We start from the raw sequence: 13820 nt of genomic DNA on the forward strand, positions 1-13820 counted from the left end.
TAGATGCCTATACTGGATGTTTTTGGGAACAAAATGTCGATTGGCATTCTGAGTCCTGTCCTAGGGGAGAATATTTCAGTTTGAGTACATTTGGTGTTTCATTAGATAATGAATCCATTATGTAGTTTAAGTTCAGGCTCACACTGATTAATCATGACATTCAATTATTCATAGAACCAGTGATCTTTTGCACCCCTTTTTTCCTACCTCATTTGCCATTGGCTTCTATTAATTTCTCTTTTTACTGCCTTAGGATTTTTCATCTTGCCATATTCTGAAATCCTGAAACTCTTCTACTGCTGGAGACTTTTATCTGGGAATTGAAATGACCTGGCATATTGCAAGCAGGTCGTGGCACCTCTCTGGTTTGGTCCTTCATAGCATCTTAGCTGCCTGCCTTCAAGGTGGCTGAGCTATGGAGCAGCCAGGCCTCCACATTTGAGGGGTGACAGGGAGAGATGTGTGAAAGAGATTCACAGATTGTCCTGGGAGTCCAAACCAGGTTCTTGTTTGATCTGCTGAATGGAATTTCTCCATGTTGTCCTGGAGCCATGGAGAGGGTTGAGTTGCCTGACTCTCAGTCCCTCTGTGCAGCTAGTGAGATTGCCCTTGATCCTGGTGTGCTAACAGCATAGAGGTGGTATTGTTTTCAAGGATTGGATTGTTTGTTTGGAGGAATTCACTTGGTACCCATGCAATTTGATGTTTTATAGTGCACAGACAGCACAGAAGTCACAAGTGGCTGCTGCATTCCCCTTTGGGTCCTACTGCTCCTGTCCAGCTCCAGCTCTCAAGTGTGATCACTTTTCAGCCCAGTGCCCATTCAGTCAGTCGGTCACTCACATTGCCATGGTGTAGTTTTATCGTATGTCCATAGGTGTGTAAAAAAACTCCTTCAACTTCTTATTTTTACATCTTGTGTTTTGAAAATTTGTGGGCTGATTCAGCCTGCCGGTGTTGGTGGAGCCAGGCAGGATTTGATGGAGGTTTTTCCCCAATGGGCACAGACTCTGCTGGCCTCCAGAGGCACAGATCCCTCAAACCTGGTGCACAGGACAGCCCAGTGTGCAGCTTACTGGGAGGTCTGTGTTTACCAGGAGTGTCAGATTCATTAAGCATAGGAGGCAAATAGATAGTTCTTTCTCCAAATATCTTTTCTGTTTTAACTCTTCCTAAATATGCCATTAGCAATCGTTTGGGAGTAGTGGTGGCAAATCTCTTTCTTTGGGTTCAGATAAAATTGTCCTGTCCTTAGTCCTCTAGCTAACTGGACTTTTCAGGCTGGAAAATCACCTGTTAATTTTAGCCTATAGTCTCCATTTTATGGCTGTCTTGTCAATACTAATTGCAAAGTAATATTTTAGAGATGAAGTAGTATATGGCTTTTTATGACAGTGGGGAAAAAAAGAGGGGTACAAAGTCATCAACCAAAGCTCTATGGATGGGGGATCGCAGGGTGGGGAGTGGGTGTTTTATAAGAAGCAGACTGGCACTACAGGAAGCAGAACTCATGGGAAGCAATGTATTAGAAAGGGACATATTTTCTGTTTCAGTGGTTAATTTGCTAAACCCAATGTAACCCAAAAATATTCAATATGGTGAAGTTAAGACCTGTTTTAATAGAAAATAGAAAACTAGATTTATCAATGAGCATCTTTTCTATAAACCAACATAGTTGATGTCTTAAAGGAGGGAAAAAAGTTATAATAATGTCAGGTCTTTCAAAACTATAAAGCATCTCAGTGATTTTCTGGAAGTTAAAATAATGATCTTTTTCAGTGCTCTGTTTAATGGATTTTTAGTTATAAAATTTTAATATTTATTCAAAGTGCAAGTTTGCTTTAAAGATGTCTAAAAAAAGATCCCTGTAGGAGTCTCATTTCCTGGACTTTTCTAATTCTGTATCAAAATTCCGATGCTGGCACGCAAGAAAGTTGTTACACTGAAGGGTAGGACTTTACTTAGACCAGGCTTGAAAAATTGAGCTCTTTTTCAGGGATCTCCTGAGGGCTTACTGGGAGTTGAGAGCTTCGTTTGAAGGCAGTAGTGCTGCCCATAGAAATTGGAGCTGTCTCTAGGTTCATATGTGAGTTGTATGGGCTGTACGAGAGGAGGATGGGAGGCACCCCGATAGGTGCAGTGCATCTCTCATGTGGGGGGCTGCAGTTGTTTGTGGGGATACCTTCAGTATTAACTGAGAACACAGTGATCCCAGGGATTGTGGAGCCTGCAGTGCCATTGGGGATCCATTTTCAAATGAGGGCTTCTCTGGGTAGTAGTATGTGTAAAGTTAGTAGCAAAGTCACTTAAGCTTTACAGCTGTATATCCTTGGAAGCATGGTAAGCCTAGGCAGGTGAATTGTGCATCAGTCCCCGTGATCCACATTCTTAGGAAGCTGGATTGTACATAATTTTTTCCAGTTTTTCTGGTGGTTGAAAAGTGACAGACCAGACAGATTGAGTGTAGTCATGATGCAACCAACAGCTCACCCCCTGTGGTTGATCCGTTGGCTTCTTCCTTTTCCCTGTTCTGATCCTGCCTGCTTGTTTGAGCACATCAGCTACAGTCAAAAGAAATTCTTTTTTGGAGGAAAAAAGGAGCCTTCAGTAACCTTAAACACAAACTGTGTGTGCAGTTGCTGAGCATTAGTAGTTAACTTGTCGATGTGATTATGGCTGTACGAGAGGTGGCACCGATGGTGCCAGTGATCTCTAGTGGGGGGGCTTTGGGATACCTTCGTAAACTGAGAACAGTGATCCAGGATGTGGAGCTCAGTGCCATTGGGATCACAAATGAGGGCTTCTCTGGGTATGTAGGGCATAAGTTAGTAGTCAAAGTATTAGTTTACGTGTACAGGAAGAGTAAGCTGGAGGGAATTGGCATGTCCGTGTCTCACTTCTTAGCTCATTGTACATAATTTTTTGCCAGTTTTTTGGTGTTAAAAGTGACAGCCGAAGTTAGTAAGTCATGATGGGAAAAAGCTCACCCATGTGGTTGATGTGGCCTCCTCCGTGTTATGATCTGCCCTGCTTGTGAGCAGATCTCAGTCAAAAGAAATTCTTTTAGTAAATAAGAAAGAGCCTTCCATACCTTAACACAGAACTGTGGTCAGGTTTGCTGAGCATTAGTAGTTAACTGTGACCCCTTTGACATTGCTGAAGTTACAGATGCAATCTTTTTCATCAGTGGGTCCGGCTTTGAAGAGAGAACAGAGAGTTGCTGCTCTGACAAGCAGGCAAAACAAGTGAGGCTGCTGTGTGTGAGTCTGGGGGCTCTTGTGTTGGAATATACCTGTGTGATCCTGTTCTACAGACCTAATTTGTGGCCCTCATTATGTGATTTACGACAGGAATCTTCCCATAAAAACATCTATATTAAATACATTAGGTCATGGTTTTGTCATTATGTGTGAGGTCTTGCTTGATGAAGAGCTGTCAGGAGAAGGGTAATGGTCTTGATTTTTCCTCAAAAAAAAATGTTTGGGAGTTTACCTGATGCTGTCTGAGAATTCAGGTGAAATTCCAAGTAGAAGTATTGTCCTACTGGAACAACTTAAACAAAGGTATTTTACTGTCACAGGTTATTTTTGTAGTGCTAGGAAGTAATTTTTGAAGGACCCTACTAAAATGTAGATACACAATGCCTGGAGAAGCCATCTGCTGAACAAATGAGTAAATCCCTCTCTTGCATCTGAAAGATAAAAATTTGCAGGTAGAGTGTCATCAACAAATGGCACCACTGATTTCACCTGAGGGCTTGGGTAGTTGTGTGTGTTCAACATACTGTAGGCAGAATACCTTTCAAAGTTGGTTGTAGTCTCTGCTTTTGAGTCCTCTGAGAGCAGTGGCTTGCTCTCAAGTGCCAGGATTTGGTATCTGGTCCATTCTCTCCTGTGGAGGCAGGGGCTGTGAGAGTACTTAGGTGATGACCAAAGCTGCCACGTGGACTCTGAAATCAGTCTCAACACTGCAGCAGAAACTCCTTCCCCTACTCAGACATATTGAGTTTAGTTTATATTTAGTTCATTTAGTTCATATTGAACTAAACATATGTGATGGATTGTCTTTTTCTGCATCTTTTGTTGTCTTAGTATTGCCCTAAACATAAAAACATCTCAGCCTGTGTCATTTTTTGGCTGTTCTCTGTGATGGTTATAGGATTTCCTGTCCTCCTAAGTCTTTCTTTGAAGACAAAACAGGATAAATTAATATTGCAGGCTGTCTTGCCCTGGACTTTCTGTGTGACTTTCTTAAGTCTGTGAAGCCTTTTCCCATGTCAGTAGTTGGAGGCACCAGTGCTTCCTCACATCACTGGTTCTTGTGGGGAGAAGTTATTGTTCAATTAGATAATTTAGTAGTGTTGCATTCAGGAGCTGAGATACAGTCTCTGCACCTTGTTCATAGTAAAGACAAACACTTGCAAGTACTTGATGCCTGAAGCTCAGTAGAAATCTCACTATGTATTAAAAGCAGTGTGTTTTCCCTGAGGATTTCAGGATTTGTACATTTTCCTGCATTGTTGGATGTAGGCATTGAGTGAATGGTCTTGGGGGAACTTGAGAAGAGGAAGCCTTGAAAACCTTTAAATTGCAAGACTGTAAAGAGCTCTTCTGTGCAATCTTTTGTCTGTAGTATTATTCCCCTGCAATATTTGACTTGGTGTTAGGCATTCTATGTTTGTACTTGTATTTTAGAAATGTGCTCAAAAAGCTTTTTTATACCACAGTGCTGCAAGTGCTCCTGGTATTGCTGTCATTTCCCTGTGCCTTCCTTCACTTTTTAATTTCTTTTTTTCTTTTTGCTTTATTTGCAGATTTATAATTAATTCACATATTTATTTTAATTCTGTGTCTTTCATCCCTTTGTCTGTAGTCATTACTGTGTCTTCTGGTATATCTCTATTGTGTTTGTTCCAACTTTGACACCTTCTTTATTTATTGTGTTCCAAGCAAGAGGAAATTAGATACAGCTCAAGAAGCCACAGATCTTCCTACTGGCATTAGAAATATGTGAATTCTAGTTTTCTTTTCTTTTCTTGCAGTTACTAGAAGTAAAGAAAGTTCTTGCTCTAAGTTTATTGTTTAAAAGAAACCTCAGATATCCCTTCGATCGCATATTCTGAAGCAAACAAAGCTCTGTTTATCCTGACTGATGTTCAGTCCCATTGTGTTTCTTCTGGTTAATTTACTGGGAATTTGCTGAGCTTTGTTCTTATTGAGACAAGTTTTGTTGAGTGGGTTGTTAATTGCAGGTTTAAACTTGTATTTGCTCTATCTAGCAACTTAAAACATTGCGAGTTCTTTCCTCTCTATATTAATTTACTTAGTTAGGCCTTTGGAAGAGGCACTGCTTCATTAAACACTATCCTGTTTAGTCTGTAATGACTATTTCTTTCTCTAAACACATTAATGGATTAAATAGATTAATTTGTCTTCATTGGGATCAGGATGTTCTACAAAGGGGCTTGGGGTCTCTGATACATGGTCTTTGGTGATGTAGTAGTGCTGTGGAGGACTCAGCAGAGTCTACACTGTATTTCCAGGTTCACTGGGATGTTTTAGCCTGTAATGAAGCGAATTTGATATTCATTTGTCACACTCTGATGAGAACAGTATCATTTTTGTAATTCTATAAAATGAAACACCCGAAACTACTTCAGGTCTTTGCTCTTTCCCCCCAGTCCCTTCCTGCAGCAGAGCTCCAGTGCCAGTGGTGGGAAGCCACTGAGTACAAGCAATAGGTGATGAGATGATGCTCCTTCTGTGGTGATGAGCTGGACCACTCATCTACTCTTCTTGTGCAGGAGCACAGTAGTGAGACACATGAACATGGAGGGAGAAGAAAACAGGTGCTGTTTTTGCAGGGGACAGGCTGTCCTGCCACAGCACCCAGGGCTGCTGGAGGGAGCAGCAGCTGCCAGCTCCAGCTTGGCCTCTGAATGGGCTGCACATTTTAGCAAGTACTTAGCGCTTTTGGGCAGGCTGGGAAAAAACAACTTCTGGAGCTTATCCCCTCCTGTAGCAGATTTCTGTATGGTCTGAAGAGCAGGCACTGCAGTGACCAAAGAGCCAAAGGGAGAAATGGGAAGGATGCTCCCACCGCAGCAGGGTTCTTTCATGTAAACCCTGTTTTTTCCACAGGAGGTCATGAAGGATTTCATTGACTTGGGAGGTTCTGCCTCACCTCTCTTTCCTCAAAGGGAACTTTTCATGCTCTGCTTAGTTCCCTTCCAAGCAGTTTCACGTTTCCAGGGATAACTTCAAAATTTCTCATTTCAAACAAGTACATTTCTTTTTAATTTTAGAGTAGAAGTTTTATGGAATCCAAGTGCAAGCTTTCTGTTTAGGTTTTTGGGCAATCACTGATTTGAACAATAGGTAAGTTGAAGATTAGTGGTGATACATTACTCTCTCCAGTAGTTGCAGTGAGAGTATGCTGAGCTTGTGTGAGCATTCCCAAGCCATGGAGTAATCACAAGTAATGTACATGCTGTTAAGATTGGTTTGGGTTGTTTTATTTTTCTTTTTCTGTGGGGTTACTGACATACTGAGCCTCAGCAGAAAGGGTTAAATAGAACTTGAGCTATGAGTTTGAAATTATGCTGGACACATCCAATCCACATTACTGTAATGTGTCAGCAACTGCAGTTGGTATGTCAGTTCAGCAAGTAAAAAAGTAATTGCAATGCAATTTCTCCTTTTTCATGTAAAATCACACATATCCTCCATGCAGGGATTTTCTTGTTCAGTGGGCTACAGTACGGATTTAGAAAAAAATGTAATTCATTTATATGTAAATACAACCTGAAGGCTACACATATCTGAGCTTCTACAAAGACAGAGAGCATGTACATGAAAACAAATGGACCTGTTGTTGTTTTAAATTCATAGTTTATCATAATAGGGGTGGTGGTGGGGAGGAAGGGTTGTCTTTGAAACCATATAGGTCAGCATTTCAGACTTCTGTATTTGTATTCCAATTAAAGGAGAAAATGGAAAAGCTTCTGGATGTTTGCGATTTTAAAGCTAGCTTGAGGAGGGAGAAGCAGAAACAGTATTTTTCATATGTCCTATTAGCAAATCACATGCCGTGAATAAGATATTTTAGTGTTTGGCTCGTATATAGGTTTTGTGAGTTTTATTTGTTTTGGAGGTGGGGTATGTGAGTTTTTGGCAATTGTTCCATTTCTTTTTGTTGCATGAAAAGAAAATTTTCAAAAAAACTGGAGGTAGAAATTATGTTTGTGGCTCTCACCAAATGCTGGGAGGTACAAGAAATCCAGCATTCTAAAGCAAAAGAGAAGGAGGGGGAGACAAACAAGGAGGTAGCAGGTGATTGTGGTGTCTTGTAGCAGCATTTGCTTTACCTGATTTTTGTTCCTTGATATAGTAAAAATATTTCCTTGCTGAAGTACTTGGATTTGGACTTAAAATAGCATAAATAATTTTGAGATAAGTTCACGTTAACCACCACAGATTCCTCACTTAACCTGTCACTGTTGCTGGAGATACAAGTCTTAGCTCCTATCGATGCATCTTCTGCTTCAGCAAGGGAAAATGCAATTTAGTTTTATAGCTGCTTTAGAAGAGTCTGTGATAAAAGCAAACCAGTGCCTTCTCTAATAAGTATTAAAGACCAAACCCATGCAATTTGTAGTAAGTGTACTCTATCCTCTTAAAAATGTCCTGGGGATTTATGCACTAAACTCAGATTAATGCTAATAGGAGTTACTTAAGATAATAAATAATTTCTTTAGTGTGGCATTTCCCTTTAACATCTTTTTATTTCTGTTTTTTTTTTAATGAAAACAAAGTTAGAATTTGAGTTTGTGGTATAAAAAACCTTTTTTCCTTCTTCTCTGTAGGCATGCTTCTAAGAAGGGTATTGACCATGAGGAAGCCTGTGTGCTAGTAACCAGTGTTTACTAATCCCGCCGAAGAAAATGAAGCCACGTTTCAGCTTTGCCGATCCTTTTCCCACCCTGTTGGCTGAATAAGAAATGGTTGTGTGATTATGCTGACAGCCCAGCATGCATTTGGTAGACCTGTGGTTAACTCGTTCCCTCTCCATGTGTCTGCTCTTACAAAGTTTTGTCCTCATGATACTGTGCTTTCATTCTGCCAGTATGTGCCCAAAAGGCTGCATCTGTTCCCTCTCCGGAGATCTGAACGTCAGCTGTAGCAATGCAAGCCTCAAGGAGATACCCAGAGATCTTCCTTCAGACACAGTCTTACTTTATTTGGACTCCAATCAGATAACATCTATCCCCAACGAAATTTTTAAGGACTTGCACCAATTGAGAGTCCTCAATTTATCAAAAAACGGGATTGAGTTTATTGATGAACATGCCTTTAAAGGGGTGGCAGAAACCTTGCAGACTCTGGATTTGTCCGACAACCGGATTAAAAGCGTGCACAAAAACGCTTTCAACAACCTGAAGGCCAGGGCCAGAATTGCCAACAACCCCTGGCACTGTGACTGCACGCTGCAGCAGGTGCTGCGGAGCATGGCCTCCAACCACGAGACGGCCAACAACGTCATCTGCAAGACCTCTGTGCTGGATGAGCACGCGGGGAGGCCCTTCCTCAACGCTGCCAACGATGCCGACCTCTGCAACCTCCCTAAAAAGACTACTGACTACGCCATGCTGGTCACCATGTTTGGCTGGTTCACCATGGTGATCTCCTACGTGGTTTATTATGTGCGACAGAACCAGGAGGATGCAAGGAGGCACCTGGAGTACTTGAAATCCCTGCCAAGCAGGCAAAAGAAACCAGATGAAGCCGATGACATTAGCACTGTGGTATAGTATTCTGAATACAATGACTGCCTTTGTGATGGGAACTAGAGTCGGATGACGCTAAAACCAGAGGTTTACTTCTAACGTTCATTGTAAACATTAAGACTTTTGAGGCTTTTTTTTTCCTGTTTAACTGAATTACGCCACTGTTGAGCTTTCTAACAGAAAGTTTTGTCCGGGTGGTAAACTTCAATTATTTCTCTGGTGATATCCTAAAGCAAGTGAATTAATATGTAAACATTAGTTTAGACCCATTCCACTATTTAATAACGAAATTTATTTTTTTAATTTAAAAACCAAATAAAAGCTTAAATTTGAACCATGTAAAGCAGAGTAATTTATTGATCAGAAACCTGTCTAAGTGCCAGAGCACTTTTGGCTCGTTCAGTGTCTGTGAGGTAGAGGAGAGGAGTGATGATGAAGTGGGCTGTGAGAGGTACAGGATTGGAGAGTCCCCAAAGGGCACATCCCACCCATGGATGCAAGGTGAGCAGCTGGTGAATGGTGGCCCATTTTGTGGGCTGCCTGCCACAGCCCACAAAAAAGGGGAAAGGGGCACAGTGTGGGAGAGCAGAGTGCCCAGACTCTGAGCGTAAGGGACTGATGCTTGCTTAACCTCTCAGAGGGCATTTTGGCAGTGCTGGGGAGGAGGCAACCTGGAGGAGCTGCATCTCAGGACATCAAAGAGAGGTAAGCCAGGGGCATGTGGTGGTTTTTGTCTTACACTCACTTACTGCCTTGCATGAGCTCCAGGCATGACCTCTACACTAGGGAGTACAGCAATAAGGCAACAGCAAGCTTAATATGCTGGTCAAACTAGAGTATCACCAGTGATAATTTAAAAAAAAAAATCTGGTGGGTTTAAGCTGTATATTACTTCATTAATAAATGTGGCTTCTATTTTTTAAGAAGTAGCCTTCTAAAAACTTGAAGGAAGTAAATTAATATATAGGCTAGGCATATTCTATTCTGTGTTATTATATATGTATGTTTTTGTATGATTTTGTGACTAAAGATTTGGGAAAATAGAAAGTCCACATGAAGTTAAACTCAGCCTTGCATATGAAATGGATATTTTATATTTCTGCTGTCTTTAAAAATGCAGTGTTTCTCTCTCTTCATAGATAAAATTTTCAAAGGGAACAAATCCACAAGAACGTATTCCTCCTGTCTTTTATGACTATAATGGAATGATGCTTGTCTCTGCATCCCTATAGATTCAGTCTAACTGACATTGGAATATGTATTACAGAAGGTTGGATTAAAAAATGTATAAAACACTGCTTTTCAAGAGAAAGTGTTAAAGGTCAGCCTTAAAAATATGTAAAAACCCTCCAGAGCAATCTCTCAGATTAGTTTATCTATTATTTCTGTTACAGTTTTGTTACAAGGGCAGAAGCTTGTTTATCTTATTTTTTTTCAGAATACTGTTAAAATAATAGCTAAAACTTGTTGCAAAGCAAGTGACAGAACGGGAAAAAAATTAAATGGACATAGAGTCAACTTTTTATGTCATTTTTGCACCCTTCATAGGGTGAGTCCTCGTGACTGACTTAGCCGTTTGCATATCTCCATGAGCAGCTTTTAGCAAATTAAGAGAATGTTAATGTTTGTAAAGGGGACTGTCTGTCCATAAAACAACCACTGTCTGATATTTCTGTCCCTGCTGCTAACTCCCTTAAGTGAAAATATTATTTTCTAAGGTGAGACTCTTGTTGATGATACATCCTCCTTAGTTAACATTTTATGCTTTCCTGTTTCCAAGCTCTATGTGACTATCTACCCAAGCCCCCCAAACTCTGTGTGGCCTCCTGCAGGACCCAAAAGCAGTAGGGTTAAATACACATGTGAGTCTGAAGAGAGCAGATAAAATGTTACACTGTAGTGGCAATATAACAAACTCTACTGAACAGGACATGTAGGCTCTCTGTGTAGGCTGAGCAAAATTACTTCCTGATGTAATTCCCCTAATTTCTCTAAAATTTCCTTCAGAGTAAAATTGGTCTCATTTCTGTCACTGTGTTCCCCAAGCGATATTTAGGATTCCAGCTAATATGCTACTGTGGGAAAAAGCAGGGAGAAGTAGCTAAAAGATGACTCTGAGCTGGAGGTACTAAAAATCAAGAATTTGATGTTGTTTATTCACAGCTGAATGCAGGAATTTCTCCACAAAATTTAAACAGAATTATTTAAACAACATTTAAGAAATCCTTAAATGGTTTGTCTTAAAACACTTTTAAAAACAATTGGCAGGTTTTAAAAATTTAATTTCAAGCAACATTTTCAAAAAGAGCCCCTCTTCACAAAACTAACTAAGAAAAATATTAATACGTTATCTTGAGGTTTTCTGGTTTTTTTCTTTATTACGTGATCCATGAGACAGGATCTGGTATAGTCTTACCCCGGCTGAACTTCTGGCTTTCCAGCTTTAAATTCCGACCTGAAGAAATGTGAACAAAGTTAAACATTACTCTGTAGAAATGCTTTGGAGGGATGGTTCCAAAAAGAAAGAAGGTGCTTCTTTTTACTGTGTTTACTTCACACTTTTCTTTCCAAAACTACTGTCTCTAGAAAAGCCTAGGTGATGCCCTTTGAAGTCAATGGCACAAACTTTTAGACTTTTATCAAAGTTAAACCCTTCAAGGAGTTATTTCATTTACAAAACAAATTTTGCTGAGAAATGAGTAATTTGATATATTTTTATCTATAATACCTTAGCATGTAAATACAGATGAGCAGAAATGGATGTTTCCTTACTCACAGGAGATAGCATATGGTGGAAAATAAGAAGGGATATATATAATACTGTGATTTTTTTTTTTCTATTAAGATGCTTCAGGAAAAGTAGAGCTGGGACTTAATGGCTTAAATGTGATTAATTTCTCTACCCTGATTTTGTTACAGAAAACATCCATATTTTTGTTTCTAAATGGTAAAAGATAACTGTCAACATTATTTTTTTCTTTAAAATAGTGGTGGTTTTTCTCTGCTAGTTTTCTAGTGTTATGCTCTGTGGGTAAGATCTGTGGTAGTGTATTTGGTCTGTGTGTATTAAGGCTCAGGCTTTATGTGTTTATTTTATTCTTAATTTGGTACACTATGAGATACAGATCTCTTCCCTGTTAATGTACATTATATTCTTAAGTCTTTGGTAGCAAGATTTTGCACTGCAATTGCCATGAATTTCAGGGGTTGAGTATGAACAGAAAATGTGGTGATCCACGTTCTGGTCTTCCCAGGAAAAAAAGAAGAGAATAGAATTTTTATTTACCAAATAGATGCCATGCAAAAAATCTACCACATTTGTTTCTAAGCTTGAAAGGGGAAAATCAGAAGCATTAGAAAGCAAAAAAAGGGAAGTTAAAGGAGCAGCTGTAGGCTTAAACACTTGAAGGTGTCATGGAGTCTTGAAACATGTTTAAATGTGCAGTGAGGTCTTGGAGTGAATCTAAATCAATTTTAAAAAGGATGTCACTCTACTTCCACACCTGGAAAAGGAGCTAAACAAGAGTAGATATTTAAACTTTAGGAGGGAAATCTAAAGAAGCAAAATGTAGGAGAATATAAATTCCGAGGTTGCATGTAAAGCTGTAGTATGGGCAAAACAAATGGGAACATTTTTTCCTAAGCAAGTGAGAAACAAGAGTCCAACTAGAGCAAGAGCCAAGAGTTCATCAGGTATTAAGGGAGCATTGTGAATAGGTAGGGCAAATGTTTTGAAAGAAACTAGGCTAGCATTTGAGAAGGAAAAAGTCACCTATCAATTAGTTACTGGTTAAAAGATAAGAAACCAAAGTAAGAAGAAATAATCTGTTGATTTGAAGGAGAATGGTTACTGAAATTTCTGAGGTGTCCCACGGAAATCAGAAGGAGAGCAGTGCTGTACAGTGTATTCCTGGAGAAGGGAATTGATAATGAGCTGATAACATTTGTGGGTTATAAACTGTTATGGAGGGCAGTCCAGCCTACAGCTAACTGTGAAGAAATACAGAAGGTTCTTACATTTCTAAGTTGGCAGATGATGATATAAAGAAGATTGGATTTTGTGTGAATAATTACAAAGTACTGCAGATGGCACATCTGAACATGAGGATATTCTCTAAATTGGCTGTAATCAAATGGAAAAAACATCTTGGAGGCACAGTGGGAAGCTCTTCAATGACAAACACCAGAAATTATTAGGAGGGAAATAATCAAACAGCGTGGTGGATTGGCATGATAAACCACTGAATAAAATCTGTGATGAACACACATCTGGAGCATTGCATTTCAGTTTTCCTTGTCTTCAAGGAAAATGAAATTACTTCTGAAGTACTGAATATGTGGAGAAAGATAATAAGATAATCAAGGATATGAAGTTTGTTTCCATAGGAGAAAACATCTAACATCCCCAGTCATGGAGGTGAGATGACATTAGAACTCACTGTAATAATTGGAGTAGTAAACAAAAGGGGAATTCAGAAGCTCTGATCTCTGTTTCTTGCAACAGAAAACAGCAGTTTGGTTAGACAATATCAGGCAGTGGATGCTAGGGTTTTTTTAACATTTTTGTAGAGAGCATGCATTTAAATGAAGTACGGGTTATTGTAGAGAAGAAAACATATTCAAAGGTAGGACTCCACAAATTCCTGGAAGTTGAGGTTGTTAATAGTTAACAATGCTAACTTTATATAGATACAGTTCTCAACAAGGAAAGTCCCTGCTCATCCTAGGAAGCAGGGATGGTTTCCCTAGGAAATGCTTACAGTTTTGTGCTTGTCTTACTCTCTGAGATGCTGTTGTGGGTGTTTGTTGAGGAGAAGGGAAGGTGGCCTTGATTTGTATGGCACTGATGCTCTGTATGTCCATAGGGATGAAAATCAAGCTGCCTTCCTGAGAGGCTGGTATTTGTAGCACAGACAAGGAGATTTTCCGTGCATGGGCTGGGAATGAAGTCCAGGAAAAGAAAAATCCCATGTAAGTGTTGATGTCTACTTAATGTGAATTGCAGCACTAACTGCTGGACAAGGTTCAAGCACTC

General features: G+C 39.8%; 1 protein-coding gene across 5 annotated transcripts in view; it reads left to right on the forward strand.

Annotated features, from left to right (window-relative positions):
* The window catches only part of LRRC3B (leucine rich repeat containing 3B), a 44948-nt gene extending 35829 nt beyond the window's left edge, over positions 1 to 9119 (forward strand). For all 5 annotated transcript variants that reach the window (XM_064704665.1, XM_064704668.1, XM_064704666.1 and 2 more), the window contains exon 2: positions 7865 to 9119. In XM_064704665.1, the coding sequence (XP_064560735.1) occupies positions 8030 to 8809 (780 nt within the window). In that variant the 5' untranslated portion in view covers positions 7865 to 8029 and the 3' untranslated portion in view covers positions 8810 to 9119. The remainder of the gene's footprint in view (positions 1 to 7864) is intronic.
* Positions 9120 to 13820: the final 4701 nt, after the last annotated feature.

Source organism: Zonotrichia leucophrys, chromosome 2, assembly GCF_028769735.1.
Source record: "Zonotrichia leucophrys gambelii isolate GWCS_2022_RI chromosome 2, RI_Zleu_2.0, whole genome shotgun sequence".
NCBI lineage: Eukaryota > Metazoa > Chordata > Aves > Passeriformes > Passerellidae > Zonotrichia > Zonotrichia leucophrys.